General features: G+C 38.2%; 1 protein-coding gene across 2 annotated transcripts in view; it reads left to right on the top strand.

Moving 5' to 3' along the window:
- Window positions 1-18,705, top strand: part of LOC126187547 (major facilitator superfamily domain-containing protein 6) — a 143,214-nt gene that overhangs the window by 94,543 nt on the left and 29,966 nt on the right. For both annotated transcript variants that reach the window (XM_049928697.1, XM_049928698.1), the window contains exons 7-8: window positions 2,828-3,070; window positions 7,261-7,422. In XM_049928697.1, the coding sequence (XP_049784654.1) occupies window positions 2,828-3,070; window positions 7,261-7,422 (405 nt within the window). The remainder of the gene's footprint in view (window positions 1-2,827; window positions 3,071-7,260; window positions 7,423-18,705) is intronic.

Raw genomic sequence — 18,705 nt, 5'->3', positions numbered from 1 at the left:
CACGCAAGCCTCCCCACCAACGGCAAGGTCCATGGTTCATGGTTCCAGATATGTTGATGATATTCTAATCATCTACAAAGGATGGTGTTCATCATATCTTTAACCTATTCAATGATCTTCATGAGAAAATTTCTTTCACTATTGAATTTGAAAATGAGGCCCGTCAGTTAAATTTCCTTGACTTGATACTTACTATAGAAACAAATAAAATTTCTTTCAATATTTTTCATAAAGTAACACATACCGACCAGCCCGTTACTGCATCTTCTACTTATCCACAATTGCATAAAAAAGTCTTCTTTCATTCTGCTGTTCACCGAGCTGTTTCCATCCCACTTTCTAAAGAAAACTTCAACGACGAAATCAATTTACTTAAAACAATAGCAGTTAACAATGAGTATAAACCCAACATAGTAGATGACGTCCTTAAAAAGAAAAATGCTAAAAGACTTACTATGCTAGGCACTTCTGCTATCATGTCTAACTCAGAATAATATTTCTCTATTCCTTTCATGGGGCCTACCTCTTATCAGATCCAACGCATTCTTCGAAAGAAGTATGATTGCAACTTTGCTTTTTCTACTAATAACAATTTGAAAAAAAAAACTTCATTCATAATTTAGATTCTATGTGTTCCTCTTTACAAAATTCTGGTGCCTACAAAATTGTCTGTGATACTTGCTCCTTTTACTATATAGGACAAACAGGCCGCGCGTTCACTGCCAGATATAAAGAACACTTGCTGAGAAAAATATGGCACTATCCCCCAAAATTCGTCTTTTGCCGACCATCTTCAAATTACAGGTCATTCACCTAAAGCCATCTGCAATAGCAACATCTTGCATACCGAAAAGAAAGAGCGTAGACTAGATATTCTAGAAGAATTAGAGATTTTCAAGCATTTTGCTCAAAATGATAGCCTCATCCTTAACGAATAGCTACAGCTATGTAACAAAATTTTTTTAAAGGTATAAAGCTGTTACTCGATATCTGACTTCGGGTCTCCTTGTGCAGGTTGCCGAAATGTTCTTTTCCTTCTAAGGTAGTCCTATGTTTTTCAATTATAAAATGTCTCTTGGCTGCATTTCACGTCAATATTGTTTTGTACAAGTTGTCATTCAGTCCAATCTACATTTTCATAATGATGTTTTCATGTGTTATCTTACTGTTATAAGCTCTGATGTAAACAAAATGTTATGTTGTATGTCACTGTCAAACAAACATTGCTTTCCGTTATGTACCAAATACTGTTATTTATAATCATTTCTGCCTATATTTCAATGTGAAGTAGCCTAATTGTATCTACGGCTACTAGATGGCGCGCTCATTGCAGTGCCATGTTCACCTGGCCTCATTTGATTACGCAGGCACCTCAGTCAGTTTTGCAACATGCACCAAGCAAGTAACGAGCAGCCCTTAGTGGCTCGCCATCATAGTTTTCTTTATCTTAAGTATCTTTGTGACTATATTTTATAAATGACATGTAAGTACTGTCAGTCTCTGATTATGATTCCGTACTTATACCCTATCATAAATTTTTAGTCATAATTCTGTTCCATGTTATAGAATATAGACCATTCTCTGTTTTAAATTCTGAGGAAGACACTCCTAGCAGTGTTGAAACCAGGTTAATTTGTTAAAAATAGTGACCAAGGGCTGTTTTTCTTTCAGTTGTAACAATTCGCAGTCTCTGAATGTGCAGCCATGTACAAAATTTTGCTTAAGAAATTCATTGGCCACTTCCACATGTTTACGTTTGTGGTCTTCCTTAAGCATTCTTGAGACCCACCTTACACAAATCTTTTCATTCCCCAAATGTTCTGTCAAAATTTTGTCTGTGCTGGTCTCACTAATATCAGGGATCATCTCACAGAACTCCCAAATTGTCAGCATTGCTTCTTCCACTTTTGCAATCCTTTCATCTGAAACTGATGGCCATCTTTGAATTCTCTGCACAATTTGCAACCATGTTGTATGCTCATACATGTTTCTCCATAGAATTTACACAGTTGGGAATGAATGTTCACCGGCGCAGTTATTTTTGCACAAAAAGCGTAATTCACACCTGGCGTGAGAGGCTTTTTAGTATAGTCCATCTCTTCATCACTGCAAATGTTGGGACTCCCCAGAATCCTAGGTTCCAATGCATTACAAGATGTAATGATGGACTCCTCATCAAAGTTACCACCTTTGTATCCATTGTACAAATTTTCTATTTTGAGATTTGAAGTTGTAAGTTGAGAGCAGGAAATCTAGGGTCGTCCTTGAATTCCTAAAATGAGACCAAGGAAGAACTTTACATTTTTTTTCAAAGAGCTTGATCGGGAGTCTGTTCTCACCTAAACTAAGAGAACCTAGTGTGAGGGGATAGGATTGGGATTAACAGTGAAGTATCTAATCTCTTATGTGAATATACTGCTGGTCCTGTAATGAGATCAATCTACTTCATAGCTGTTAACTATTGTGCAGCAACTGTGTTTCATATTGTTACATATGTATATTATTTGACCAAAATTTTATTTCTCGCAATTCTTTTCAGAGCATTTGTCAATAAACTCTTAAGCTCATCTGGGAAAGTAGTTTTCTAAATCCAGTCTGCTGTGTCAAAGAGCATGTTCTGTGAGTGTGGCACAATTTTGTTGAACAAGTAATAATGATCCTTATGATAAAATGCCATGTATACTGTATCTATCTGTGGTTAATGACTAATGTGTAATTTTTATTTCACTGCTTTAATATTATTCTTAAATAAAAGGTATATTTCCTTTACCTTACTGAACAGTAAACTGACTGTAACAAATATCAATTGGTGACTTAATTGTTTCAGGGCATATATTACGCAAGATTGGTCACATACATGCAATGTCTCTTGTTTTACTGGCATTTGGAGTGCGCTTTATTCTGTATTATTTTCTTACAAATCCATGGTGGTGCTTGCCAATTGAACTTTTCCAAGGTCTTACATTTGGAATATTTTACTCAGCCATGACTTCATATGCAAGTATTGTTTCACCACCTGGAACAGAAGCAACAGTGCAAGGTCTTGTTGGTGCATCATTTGAAGGAATAGGTAAGTCATGTATAGCGACAAACAATTAATATTTGCACATTCATAATACAGTGTTATCTCTGTGTGTCTTTGTATCCAGTATATATTCGACACCTGTTTCTTTGATGGTATATAGTATTCTACATATTAGCATTGCTTCATTACTTTTCTCAACATTGGACGGTTTCTGTTACTGAACATACTCCGAAACATTATAGTAATGACAGATGTAGGTTGTTTTTTTTTTCCCTGATCAAGCAGTCTGATTTCTCACTGCCCACTCCTGTGCACCTATAACATGCCTGTGCCTGCATTGCCACATCTCTTCTGTGATCCTCTTTGAAAGCCTGTACAACATACAGTGAAGATAATGTCATACTATTAATCATTGCTGTCTCTTCTTTTCCAATCATAATGTCTGCCTACTTTGGTGCACACTCTAGTTTCTGATTTCTCCCTTCAGGACTACTTCAAGAGTCTTGGGTTGTTATCTATGGTCTCCCTTTCTGATAAATGTACAGTCCCCAGAATTTTCCCAGTTAACTGAAATCATGTGTTCACTCTTAGTACATCTGGTTTTGTTTGTCTACTGCATAGTATTTACCCTAGATGCAATTAGTTGATGTGACCAAATCCAGAGGTGTGTTAATTATTCTTTGTCCAAGTAACACAATATTTATTTTCCTATTGACAAATATTGTCATGGTTTGATCTGCTATCCAATATGCCATGTGGAAATTCCATTTGCGTCATTCTGAATTCCCTATATAGTTCACAGTTTTATTTACTTGAAGATAGCAGTGCTGTTGGTAAATAGAATATGCATCTTTCACTGATAATATTAATCAGTGTGTACAGAGTGCAACAGTTAAACTGGAACGAGAGTAAGTTCGTACTTTCTCCAATGGCCCCCACATTTCCTTTGTCTTTACTGTTTGGTGCTGTACTTGCCATTGTTGTTTTTGATTGATGCCACTCCACGTCCCCAGGATACATGGTTTTACCATGACTAGACATTACCTTTTCCATTGCCAAGTTGGCGGAAAACCAACCACATCCTTCCTGGTAGTTACATCTAACAATATCCTCATCCAGAACAACTGCTACATAAAAAAATCACTCATAAATAAACCTGCAAAGTTGGTATTGTTAGATTCATTGATATGATATCTTTATAATCTGAATTCAAAGTGAGACCAGGCTATGGCTTTTCTCTAATTCTATTTTCATATTGCTCTTTGACTCTGGATGATTGGCTACAACCTCACAGCCCACTCAATGAAGACCTCTCCCTTGAGAAATAGTGGAGTGGTAAGATGTTGAACTCACATTCAAATAGGTGGCAATTCAAATCCTCACTTGGCCACCCAGATTTAGGTTTTCCTAACCACTTTAAGGGAAATGTTGGGATCATTCCTTTGAAAATGACATGGAAGATGTGGCCAAATTCCTTACCCATCTATCCTCAGTCTAAGCTTGTGCTTTGTCTCTCTTAATTTTGTCCACAGCTCGTGGTTTAGTGGCTAGTGTTGCTGCCTGTGGATCACGGGGTCTCAGGTTCAATACCTGGCCAGGTTGGCGATTTATCTCTGCCCGGGGACTGGATGTTTGTGCTGTCCTCATCATTTCATGATCATGATGATCATCATCATCATCATTTGTGTCAGTGGCTGCGTAAAAATAGGGACTTTGTATGGGTGCAGATGACTGCTCGGTTGACGCCACAAATCGATCATCATCATCTCTTAATTTCCTTCTCAATGGTATGTGTGAGCCCTAATCTTCCTTCTTTTTCTGTTCACATTGAACATGTCAGTCAGTAAAAGTAATTCCATTTTGACAGCTGTCACCCATTATATGCCGAAAAGTCACTTCTATATTGCCAGATCACTTGTGGTGCCTCATCTGCACTGAGAAACAATCACTCTTCAAGCATCGGTTAGGCTTCTGCAGACTGACACTTTTGTCACAATGTTCAAAAACGGATCTCCCATGTGATTGCACACCTGAGATGAGACACAAAGGATCAGAGATGAGACACAAAGGATCACCCTCATTTTCACAGAATATTACACGTGACTGTAATGACTGTACAGCATGCTCTGTCAAAGCTTTGTCTCTCACTTGCTGAGTCCTAAAATGAGGAAGCTCCTTCTAATTACCCTTGCCATCTGTTCCTAAGCAAAATTACCCTTCCCGCCCTACTTAAATTGTAATCTCCCTCTCTCTCTCCTGAACCTATACATCTGCCCATGGATCATATCACCAATGAAGACATGGAGGTCAAAAGTGTCCCATAAACCTCTCCCTATTCCATCTCTGTCACTAGCATACTATCTCTGTTACTAGCATTTTAGAAAAGGGCTGCGTTTGAAGGAAGTCATATCACCTGTTTAGTTTACAGCTGCTGTACAACATTTTAAGGGAGTATGGCCGGAAACTAACTAAGTCACCCAGTTGTGGATCACACTGCGGAGCATTGTGTGGTGTGGTGTAGCTGTTGCTTCAAACATGGTTGCTCTTAGATATGTACAATAGTAGTTTCATCATGAAATTATAATGAAATCCAGACCTTTAGCTGCTTACAGGCATTGATAAATATCAACGGGGGCAGTTGATCTTGCAGCTCTCGAAGAATGAAATTATAATGAAATCCAGACCTTAAGCTGCTTACAGGTGATGATGTTATACTTCCTATGTTTATGTTCTGTGTTCCATCACCAGAGCACAGTTTGCTTAAAATTTTAGAGGTATTGCTTTATTTAATGAGAAATTCGATTATAATAGCAGTTTAATCTCTTTCCTGTCACTTGATTGCATTTGGAGAGGGAGAGTGGCCGATCCCCCATTACTTTGTGTTGTGATGTGGCTGTATGTCGAGTAGCACATCAGCTCAGTACAACTGGGCCAGTGCAGTATTGGAGACAACTACACAAATAAATAATCTGAGTATAATAACAGCGTTTAGTTGAACACTCAGACAGAACTCTGGTACAAATGGACACAAACAGCACTTCTTGGAGCAGGTGACCTCGAATAAATAAGTCAGTACAAGCCTGATAGTGCTTCTTAAAAGTTCATATCTACCAAGTTATATTCTGAGATGACTTCCTGGAGGTCCACTGTACTGGTGGTGGTTCCACTCTCCATTGACTGCTGTAGATGGTAGCTCACTGGTTTCTTAGTGTGATCTCCATCCATGGACTGGTCATGTTGTGGATTGAGCATAGATTGACTGTAGAAGCCTGGCAGCACTGGTTATTTTATAACACTGATGAATAAACTCAGTCCTCACGATTGGCAGCTGTCAGCCAGGATAACTAGATGCTTGCTCATTGTCCTTCCATGTAATGTGGTGTCATCCAGTGGGCAATTGGCATACATGGAAGACGTGGCAACATAGTGCCCCCTTGGGGCAGCTGTTTGTAGCAGTCTTGCTGAATGGCTATGCGTGCTGATTATGCAACCAGTGACACTTCTCTGTACAAAGGGATATTGTCTGGTGGGCACCGGAGGACGTAACATGTTGCTTCTTAACCTTTTTTGGTGTAGTCTGCGCACACACACACACACACACACACACACACACACACGTGCGCGCGCGCTCACAGACTACACCAAAAAAGGTTAAGAAGCAACATGTTATGTCCTCTGGTGCCCAACAGACAATATCTCTTTGTACAGAGCAGTGTCACTGGTTGCATAATCAGCACGCATAGCCATTCAGCAAGACTGCTACAAACAGCTGCCCCAAGGGGGCACTATGTTGCCACGTCTTCCATGTGTGTGTGTGTGTGTGTGTGTGTGTGTGTGTGATAATAATAATTACCATTTGATGTGTGATCTCAGTGGATTTTTCTTATTCAGAACTAGGTTCAGCACAGATGCATATTGTTTCTGTGCCATATTATATGTTGTATCACTTTGTTTTAGCTCCTCAACAGAAATTGCACCATATGGTGGCTATATATGACGTTGACGTGATTGATTACTGTCAGTGTATTTTTTTCTGTGCACACTTGGAAAAAAGTAATTACCTTTGCAGATGAAGTATGAAAACATATAAATTGCAAAAGTATTTTTGATAAAATCTTCGCTCTAATATATATAGAAGACCAGAATTAGAAAACTTCTGATGTTGTATTTTGCCTACATTTGCTGTAAAATAAAATATTTTATGGAAATTGAATTTCATTTTGGTTCTATTGCAGGAGTGTCCATTGGAAGTTTAATTGGAGGTGTACTGATAGATCAGTATGGTGGAGCAGATACTTTTCTTATATTTGGTATAGGTTCACTGATATGCTTCGTTTTGCATGTAATAGTTCAGTTCTGGCTGGGAGGAAAGTCAGACAAACTCCCTGAAATTGGAGGTGAGTGACATGTTGATATGTGATACCAGTTACAGTAGAAAAAAAGTAATCATTTAAAAAAATTCCTTGGTGACTTTTTGTCATCCTTTAATGGAGCCTTCCAAAATGATTACAGGTAGTATTTGCATCAGAGTGGCACTAAATATTTCAGTTGTGTGAAATACCATGAAGTAGAGCTTTATTTGAAGGAAAATATATTGATTTATAACAATGTAATATATGTCATGATTTATGTAACCATTGGTTCTTGTTGATTAGAATTTAAGTCAATCTATGCAAGTGTAATGTAGCATCAACATTTTGTACTGCTGGATGTCTTTCATATCAAAAAATCCCTCTCTTATTCTGATATTAATCAAGGTTCTTTTCTTACTAAAGGATTTAATTACTTCCTTTTCAAGGGAGCCCAACAGTATTGCATACATTTGTCCCTGTTACTAATGTTTTGTTATAAAAATGTACTGAATTGATTCATCTTGTCCTAGCCATGGAATATATAGCTACATTCAAAAAACAGATATGTCACCTATGGTAGCCAAATAATTTCTTCTTAATTGCTATCATCAGGAACACATTATGTATGAAATTCCTTTTGAACTAATAATTTTACTTTATTCTAGTAACTGTTTTTGTGCAGCTGTGTTTTACTTACTGCCAACTGCAAGCTTTATCTTCTATTGCTCTGTCTCTTCAGTTTTTTAATGTTTTGGTAAAATAGCTCCTAGTTTTTTCTATCCATTGTATTATTGGCCAAGATCCCATTATTATATAATATTTTTGTGTCCAGCAAGTAAAAATGTGTGTGTCTACTTCCTTAATTTCATATTTTTAAGGGAAAAGTCATTTGTGAATTTATAGCTACAGTAATTACAACCTCTGTTCAGTACCTTATATTCATCACCTGCAACTTGTATGCAACATCTGTCTGGTACATAGTAGTTCTATGGCTTTGTCTAGTTCTTTTTTAACCATCTTTTTGTCCTTAAAGTAAAATGTGTAACATGTAATGTATTACTTAATGGATATTTTGCAGTTTTTAAAGTACTGAAATGCTTAAATACACGGGTAGCTCTGAAGATTGCTCCCTGTACTACAATTCAAGATGTGCGGTTACATGACAATATTTTTTTTCCCACATGATTTTACTTTTACATGACCTTCACTGTATCTGAAGGATAATATTCCTACAAAAAACTGTCCTCAGTTTGAAGGTTGGTTTGAACAATACAATGCATTGCTAGATATTATCCAATTGGTCATGACATGCTGTTGCCTTCATGCAACCAGCCAGTTATACACACAGTTTTACATAGAGTCCGAATGGCAGTGAAACTTGGAATTTTTTAAGCAAATCATTGTTGGAAGGGGAAGAAATGATAAGTGATAGAAAAAAATCCCAGGCCTTAATAAATATTGCTCTGGATCTTTGGATTTGTAGTTTGACTCTTAGCCACTTAGCCATCAAGCGACATGGTGAAAACAAGCTACATGGAAAAATTTTAATTGTAAATGGGTTTTCATTCAAATGGAATTCTGCACGTACTGACACATTCCTAAATTACACAAATGAAAAATTAGCACTCCTTTAGAGTTGTCCCACATGAATAAAGTTTTATTCATATGTTGTATTGATTATAGAATTACATGTCATATTTACAGGATAATGCACCATTAGAGAGATTATCTTGAAGAGTATTTCTTACATAGCCTGCTCTAGCAGCAATGCTGTCCTGTAATCATGCATAGACGGGGTGTATACTCCTCTGGAGAAATGTGGGAATTTTTTTCATCTGAGAAAATCCTGAGATTTTCAGGAATTTTATATTGGTTTAGTTTTCAGTTAAATTTTTCTGATTCCAGCCAGTAAGAACTGATATTCCAACAAAGAATTTTGCTTTAGCCACCTACTGCAGAATAATATTACAGCAGTAAAACATAAATGAGAGAATAACACCAAAATAAAATGTTAGCTGCAAATAAATGTGCCATTTACAAAACAAAACACAATTGTCAGTCAACAGCAAAGTGTTTCAGAAGCATTAAGACAAAGACTACACAGTACTTCATAACAACAAACTGCTTTCAACGAATGTGATGTCACAACTGTTTACATTTATAACAGGTTACAGGAAAGTATTGTGAATGGTGGTTTGAGAAGCATTATTTTAAAGTAAATTTCCTTTTACAAGAGGTGAATTATGTTATGTGAGAGAATATCTGATGACTGTCTTAAATCACAGAGTGTTTGACTGTGTTTAAAAACTTAACACTTTGAGGATCAAACACTTAGAAAAATTTTAGGCCCAGAAAACCAGCCATTTATGCCAGTATTTAAAATTTTACTGGCACATCTGTGTTTGATACATCTTAAAGGGTAACACACACTGAAAAAGACCGGACTTCAAGGTTATTTTTTCGTATTTATTTTGGTTGTTTCATACAGTACAGATTATGCAGTAATGATGGCAAAAAATAATAGGTTGGTGCATAAGTTCAGTGTTTTTGTTTTTCATGTTGATGTTCCCATTGCTATGGGCTTATTTATGGATTCTCATTTTTTTTATTTGTGGTTCACTGTTGCTATTTGAGTTTACATATTGTCATTTTGTCTTTTGGAGATAGTGAGTGGAGCTCTGAACACTAGAAAATGGAGTGCCTAGTGGAGAAATTGGAACGTTTCTGACATATTGTTCTGTTTAGTTCAGTGGAGGCACGACAGCAGCATAGGCTGCCAAAAACATTTGCACCATGTATAGGGATAATTCATTGGACAGAGCACGGCGAGAAAATGGTTTTCTTACATTAAGGAGGATTTCCCCCCCCCCCCCCCCCCCCCATAAGTGACTCTCCACTTCCAGGAAGACATTCAAGGTTTGATGAAGATGGTTTAAATGCATTAATCAACAATGATACACGTCAATGTACTCGACAAGTGACAAATATGGTGAACAGTGAGCATTCCATCTTCGTGAACATTTGCATGCATTGGGGAAGATTCAAAAATTGGGTCTGTGGGTACCACATGCTCTAAGCCAAAATCACAAAAGTCAGCTGGTGGCCATATGCGCATCTCTAATTATTCGTTATCAATTGGCTTCTCACTCCCCATTAAAAGACCTTCATGCATCTGCAAAACATAATGTTATACATCTGGTGGAACACCAGTGATGCGGTAAACTACAATTTACTTCCCTGAGGTGTAACTATCACTATTGTCAACAACTGTCTTGTAGATGAAATCTGAGAATGACAACCAGGAACACTGTGTGAAGTGGTGCTACTCCAGGATATCACCTGTTCTCTGTTGAACAACCTTCAAGGAACTTCTTTTCCAGACGAAAATGCATTCTGAACATGGTGCTGTGAGTTCTTTGCCTACTCTCACGGACTTGATAAGTTACCCCAGCATTGGCAGCCTATTCTAAATAGTGAAGGAGAATATACTATAGATAACTAAAGTGTGTGTTATGTGCATCTGTTGTGTTTATTAAACTTATGGAAAGCACTGTGAACTTAGGCCGAAACCTGACATAATTATCCTTCAAAAAAAGTATGAGGTGAGTTCTTGAGCAATTTAACATGTAATTGGCGTTTCTATAGAAAAAGTTGAAGTGCTCAATAGAACATGTATTCAGCCAGGTAGCCTATGAAATGTTTGGTACACAGCAGTGAAATTTATTATTGTACCTGTCAGAAATATTCAGCTGCTGTAATGTAAGCCGTGCTCTTAGGATCTTGCTTAACCACACCCTCGGAGGAAAAAACCATCAAAAAATTTTTGACAGGGAATATTATATGTGAAAGCTTATCTTTTCTTGTAACACTACTGTATGTATGTTAACTGAAACCATTAACTTGTGTGTTCACACTACCTAACAGTGATATTACTGTTGGCTGACTACATCATGTGTAATATCTGAATAATTGCTGTAATTAGATGGAAAGATCAAGTGACACGAATTATGATCTGTTGCTAAAGGCATGTCACACAGCACAGTCTTGATTTCAGTGCTTTGAAAACTATCGTGCTGTATTTGGTGGAATTCAGATTTATTCTTTCGTAATGTTGCAATGCATCAAAGATATATCCAAAATGCATTACTTTTTGCTGGGTTTCATTCCCAAAATTACCGGGAATTTCTGCACTGATGTATAAAACCTTTGCCATACAAAGAATTGATAGATAAGTTTGACACCTCCAAGGGAAAGTATTTTATCACTAGACATGGTAAAAATGTACTTTCACCCGGGGTGTAGTGTATTTTCACCATGGGAAAAGTGTATTTTCACCTGAGAGAAAGTTTATTTTTAAGCAAGAAATATGGGGAAAACCACGGGATTTCCTTTTTTTCTCCCCCCCCCCCCCCCCCCCCCCCCCCCCTCACATATACATCTTGACAGAGACAGTCATTGAGATGTTGTATGTCAGCTTGAGACATATGGTCTCCACTACTTCCACATGTTGTCACAATTAAGTAAGGGATTAAAGTGAGTCAGCTCACCATGTCCCACATAAACTGAACAGGGCATTGTGCTGACCAAATGAGTTGACAAATATCTTCATCATTCATCCCCATTACAGTTGGAGGAAGGCAATGGCAAACCACCTCCACTAGGGCCTTGCCTAGTACGGCGGTACAGGTCTCCCGCATCATCCCCTATGCTCCTCGGAGTATGGGACTTCATCATCATCATCATCGTCTCATGCATCGAGTAATGGGTTAAGTGTGTGCACAAGCATTTTCCTGTTTGAAAACACATCACTCTGACTTTGCAGGAATGGCAGTGGAATTAGTTGGAATGTGTTTTGAATGTGTTTTGCATTGTTCTGTTTCCCTGACGTGACAATTAAGGGTAGGGTCATTGTTGCCTATTGCTTGCCACACTATGATGCCCAGAGTTAGTTTTCGATTTTGTTCCCTGACTCCACTATTTGCCACTCTTGTGGACAACACCACACTCAAACACAACCATTGCTGCTACCAGAGCAGACCTACTCTTATTATTGAAAGCAAGCTTCATGGTGGTAATACGTCATAAGAAATTTGTATGCCATTGCTTCTTCTCCAGTTTCTAGTAAACCATTCCTGGTATTGCAGCTGAGGCTCCCAATCTGTGCTTTTGTCTCTGTGCAAGTCAGTAGTGGCTACTCATCTGATGTGGTGGATTAACTTACCTACTAAATTAAGGGTTCTAACATTCCTTGAGCCAACCCTTAGAAAGCCAGATTTGTTTTTTCTGATGGCATTATCTTTCTGAGTAGTCCCCACCCAGATGTTTGAGCAGGGGACTATTTTACCTCCAGAATGTTTTACCCTCTAGGGTGCCATAACCATTAAAGCACATAGAAGAACTGCATGAGCTCATGAAAAATAGTGACTGTAGTTTCCTCTTGCTTTCAGCAGTCTACAGTACCATCATGTTAATTTGGCCTCTCTATAGACACCTCTCCAACCTGGTTACTTCCACAGCACACCTATTATATTAGGGACTGCACCTAATGTAGATTTGAATTTGACAGTTTCAAGCTGAAGCCTGCCTCATCACTGAAGTTGAACAACAGTATACATAGTGACATTTCATGTAACTTCATCTTTTTCCTCACCTTTATTCCATATCTCCACAGGCTTGACATGTTATTTATTGGATTCGGTAATGTTAGTGCTAGAGAGGGGTCTTTGCCACCTCTTACCCCGCACCCACGCCCCCTTCCCCTCCCCACCCCTGTGTGTGATAGAATTTGTGTACCACAACTGCCTACATCTAGTGTTATCCCATATGAAATTTTGCAAACTTTTTAAAATGTTTGTTTGTTACGTATCTGAGACATGACGTTGTACCAGCCTAGTATTCACCTATTAAGACGTGGGAAACTGCCTAAAGAGCGCATCCAGACTGGCCACCACACTGACCCTCATTGTTAACCCACCGGGCTGATTCAGTCCAGTGGAAGTGTGTCTCCCTGAATCCCGGTAGTGGCTTGCTAAAGCACGTGGTTCTTGTAACGTTACCATATGATGTTTCAAGGTTCTAAGATATTATTATATTACGTGGCAACTCCAGTACCCTGATCTCTCTCTCTCTCTCTCTCTCTCTCTCTCTCTCTCTCTCTCTTTCGGCACTCGGTAACTTTTGCGGGCAAGTGCTCTGCAGATTGAACTACCCAAGTAAGATTTACAACCCATCCTTACCGTCTCACTTGCGCCAGCACCTTGTCTCATACCTGCCAAACTTCAAAGAAATTCACAAGAGAACTTCTGTGAAGTTTGCAAGGTTGTAGATGAGGTACTGGGGAAGAGAGGCTGTGAGGATGAATCGGCAGATGTAGCTCTGTCCATAGAACACTTATGAAATGCTAAGCGTCTGAGTGTGAGCCTTGATGCAGCACACATTTTTAATCTGCCACGTTGTTTTGTATCAGTGTAGTTGTTTCGTATCAGTGCACTCTGCTGCAGAGTGAAAATTTCACTCTGGAAACATCCTCCAAGCTGTAGCTAAGCCATGTCTCTGCAATAGCCTATGTACCAGGAGTGCTAGTCCTGCATGTTTCGCAGGAGAATTTCTGTGAAGTTTGGAAGGTGCAAGATCAGGTACTGGAGAAAGTAAATCTTCGAGTGTGGGTCATGAGTTGTGCTTGTGTAGGTCAGTCGATAGAGCACATGCCTTTAAAAGGCAAAGGTCCCAAGTTTGAGTTTTGGCCAAGTACACAGTTTTAATCTGCCAGGAAGTTTCATATCAGCACGCACTCCATTGCAGAGTGGAAAATTCATTCTGGAAACATGCCCCATCCTTTCTTCCAGGAATGTTAGCCTTGCGAGTTTTGGAGAACAACTTCTGTGAAGTTTGAAAGGTAGGTAATGAGGTATCGGTGGAAGTGATGCTCTGAGGAAGGGTCACGAGTCATGCTTGGGTAGCCGATTTGATAGAGCCCTTGCCCGTGAAAGGTGAAGGTCACAAGTTCATGTCTCAGTCTCGCACTCAGCTTTAATCTTCCAGGAAGTTTCATATAGGTGCACATTCCATTGCTGAGTGAAAAATTCATTCTGGAAACTTGCATAGTTCATTAAGGGTTTTTTGTACCAACTCATGGTGTGTTGGGGCAGTATGGTCGGTTTAATAAACGATAGGAATTGCAGCATTAATCTCAGTATAATAGATCCAGGTTCTATTACAGTGAGTGCAAGCACAAAAATTGTTTGTTTCATGTAGGAAAACATTATTATCTTTCATCATGTTGAATTTAAAGTTTCATAGCTAAATTGTTGGTTCTGCATATTTTCAGAACATGCCCGTAATCTTGTAGAAACTTTATTGGAGACAAGTATTTGGAGTTAGTGACATACTGTTCAGGTTACCGGTAGATCTCAGTGCATGCAATATCCATAGTGTTCTGTGAGCTACAGGTTTCATCTGAATCATACCTAATGGTAAGTCACTTGGGGAGCTCAGTGAATCGTGGATGAATATGGTGTTGGTAAACACAGGGTTTCCAAAGTAGTCACTAGTTAGTGCAGCTTACATACTTGCCTTCTGTGTCTGGGTGAGAACATCCAAACTCTCTTCTTCCAACACTCTACAGCTGTAATAGCTTCGTCGTTGCATAAAAATAGATCTTCCGCGGTGCAAAGAAATTCCATCCTTGGGCATGTGAGCAAATGTTAAATCATCTGTGTTTCCCCACATTCGCATTGATCATCTACAGAGTAGACCAAGTTACCCATGTTTACTTTGCAGGCAGTATTCTGTTACTGTAGTTTCTGAACATCTTTCATCAAGCAATCCTAGACATTATGATGCAACTTTTTACTATTCGGAGTTTGGGGATCTAGACTTAATGTTCTGGACTGCAAGGATGATGAAAACATGTAAAATAAAATATCATAAACTCAAGCCTAGCAGAGAATCAGTGGTGAGAATTGGTGTTTAATTGAGTATTATTTGTTAGCTGATAATGTCTGAGACACATGCCATTCTCCATGTGTGCTGGGAATACCCAGGCAGATTGATCTTTGATGGAACTATTTCTTCCTTAATTGCTTTTGAGAATTGTCTAGTACTTTCACACTGTTTCAGCAGTTTGGGTAGAGTACCAGGGAATGTAAATACCCAACCAGTAAAGTGATTTTAAATGGCCTGTCTCCTGAGAAACTCGTTAGAAAAATAGTTGCAGTAAAATAACAGAACACAGACTGTTCACCAGGATGGCTTTGTATTTGTTTAGAAAGAGAACAATAAATTCAAGAAGTCTCTTTCATACATCAAAACAGTCTGAAGGGACTTGCTGGTACATCAATATCAATGTAGTTCTTGTGAAATAGAACTTTATTAGTATAGACATGGACATTAGACTCAAAAGTAACTGAGAAACTCATAACACTAAATATCTCTTAGAAAGCTGCTGAGCATCTTAAACCTATGTTTTGCCATATCAAGAAAATTGATAGAGGAGTTAGACATATGGGTAAATGGTTAGCTATTTAAAACAGCTGGCTTTGTTATGTCATTTGACACGCCAGTATTTCTAAATCACATAACGGTAGGATTCATCCTCGTTATGGTGAAAGCATTTACAGTTAACTCACACTGATATAAATGTTAACAATTTGGACACATGACACTGACATTTAAGGCAGAGGCAAGTTTAACAAAAGTGACAAAGCTACACAAATCTACTAGTTGTTCATCTTTATAAGTGTGCATAATTTGTTCTGGAAATCACACTATCCTTTGGACTGTTTCTCTCCTACAGCTTGAAAAATAAAAATGCAATAGATCAAACTGACAATGGTAATAATATTGTAAAAGAGTAGTTGCAACTCACCATATAGTGGAGATGCTGAGTCGCAGATAGGTACAACAAAAAGACTGACACAGAATGTGCTTTCAGTCAACAATGCCTTTGTCGAAAATAGACAGAGAGCGTGCGCACGCGCACTCAAACACTCGTGTGTGTGTGTGTGTGTGTGTGTGTGTGTGTGTGTGTGTGTGTGTGTGTGTGTGTTTTGTCTGTTTTTGACAAAGACCTTGTTGCCCGAAAGCTTATTTTGTGGCAGTCTTTCTGTTGTGCCTATCTGTGACTTAGCATCTCCGTCATATGGTGAATAGTGACTATCCTTTTCATAATATTGTTACATTTCATCCTAGATTTTCCATTGTCTGACAAGGGGAATAATATGTACAATCAAGTGGAAAAGGCCTACCATAACCTCCTGCATTTGCTACTTTTATATCGGCTCTTACAAAAATTGTGTCACTACCACTGAAAGAGAAATATTAAAAGAGTCTCAAACACTGTAAACAAAGTTCAAAACACAACTTCCCTTAGTAGTCTAATATTGATTCTACTGCAGAATCTGTGAAATGTGATGTCTGCTTGAAGGAACCATCCAAGCTCTTGGCCAGTCACTCAAATGTTTCATGATCGTATCAGAAAGGTAAAAAGAAGGAAAAACCTCACAAACTGTCTGCCATACTCTAACAGAATTAAAGAGTTCGAGATTCAGGAGGAGGAATTTAAATATGTCACAAAGTAAAGACTTTTGTTTGTAGGGATGACTATCTCTGTAAGTGGCAGATACTTTTCCTCACCGTTTCCTCTCTAGACCAGCTTACATGCAATTGCTGTTCTAGAATATATAGGTAACTATTTCCTCCTAATATCTTATTATCTACCCTTCATGAAATTTCAAATCTAGGCCGAGAGATTTTGATCGTCTCACACAGCCTCCTCCACTGTTTGTCTTCGGCCATTTATCCTTTATGGAGATTTAAATCTACATAATATGTCATGGATCTCTTCTACTGGCCAATCAGTGTTTTAAACATGTGGGAGATTCGTCTTGCTGAACACAAAACAAAGCATTCAGATTTACACTTACATACATACTCTGCAAGCCACTCTACTGTGCATGGTGAAGGGTAATTTTCCAGTGGCGGTCATTCCTGTTCCACTCATAAATGGGACAAGAAAAAATGATTTCTTGTGTGCCTCTGTAGATGTCTTACTCAACCTAATTTTGTCTTTACACGAGATGAACTTTGAAGGCATTTGGTCTGTAGTCTGTTGCAAATGCTGCTTCTCTAAACTTCCTCAGTGGCAAAGATTGTCTTCTTTACTCTAAGGATTCCCGTTTAAACTCGTAGAATATTTCCATATCTCTCTCATAGTCGTCAAACTGATAAGTAATAAATCTAGCAACATGCCTCTGAATTACTTCAATGTCATCTTTTAATTCTATCAAGTGGTGATCCCAAACATTTGAGCAATTCTCAAAAATGGGTTGCACAAGCATTCTACACAGTCTCTCTTTTATAGGGGCACCACACTATGCCAAATCTATTCCAATAATCCATAGTAGGCCATTCACTTTCCCTACAGCTGACTTTATCCACTGGTTCCATTTCATCTCAATCGACAACATTATACTTAGATATTTATTGACAAGTGGCACTTGTCATTGCAAATTTTGTTTTCCTCTCAGACGTTAAGTCTCATTTGATGCAATTTATCTTAGCTTTCATATGCTTCAGTTGTGAATCTGATTGTGCTAAGTATCAATGCTGGTTAGTACTGCCATCCAAGAAAACCTGTGTTAAGTTGATGTTGAACTTTAGCAGTTGTGTGGAGAGAAAGTTTAGCAGGTGCGAAATGGCTAGTTCTTCACATACAGTCCTTTCTGAGGAAGGGGTTGTAGAGTTTTTACGGGAATCTCTTAAGTGAACATGAGAGTGACAATGATTTTGATGAAGATGGTAATTCATTTGTAAACAATTCGATTGAAAATGGTGATGAAAATTGTGAAAGTCATGTGATTCAGCAGAAGATTGATGGAGAATGTGGAGCAACAATGACTGAATATACATATTTTTCTGGTTTTATCACTGAAACTAGTAATGTACTATCATAAGTAAGTGGTTTCTTTCAGTTAATATTTACAGACAACCTATTTCAACAAATAGCAGACAAAATGAATAGGTATGCTACAGTAAAAGTAGGGAAGGTGACACTACTTCCACAACATTCTGTGTGGAGAAACATTACCATGGAAGGAATGGAATGCTTCCATTGTGTGTTATTGAATATTGCATCACAAAAGTGTAAAAACTTGCAGGACTATTTTTCAAGAGAATTGTTACAACTGCCTTCTTTTCAGACTGCTTTAGCCATAGACAATTTATGGAAATTTTCTGGGTACTTCATGTTTCTAATCTGGAGAACGCTACACTGTCTACTCAGGTTCAGTCACATCTGAGTAAAGTGAAAAATGTTTTGGCGTATTTTCT

This window comes from Schistocerca cancellata, chromosome 5 (assembly GCF_023864275.1).
Source record: "Schistocerca cancellata isolate TAMUIC-IGC-003103 chromosome 5, iqSchCanc2.1, whole genome shotgun sequence".
Classification (NCBI taxonomy): Eukaryota; Metazoa; Arthropoda; class Insecta; order Orthoptera; family Acrididae; genus Schistocerca; species Schistocerca cancellata.
The sequence above is the reverse complement of the archived record's forward strand: the minus strand, read 5'-3'. Positions and strand labels throughout refer to the sequence as shown.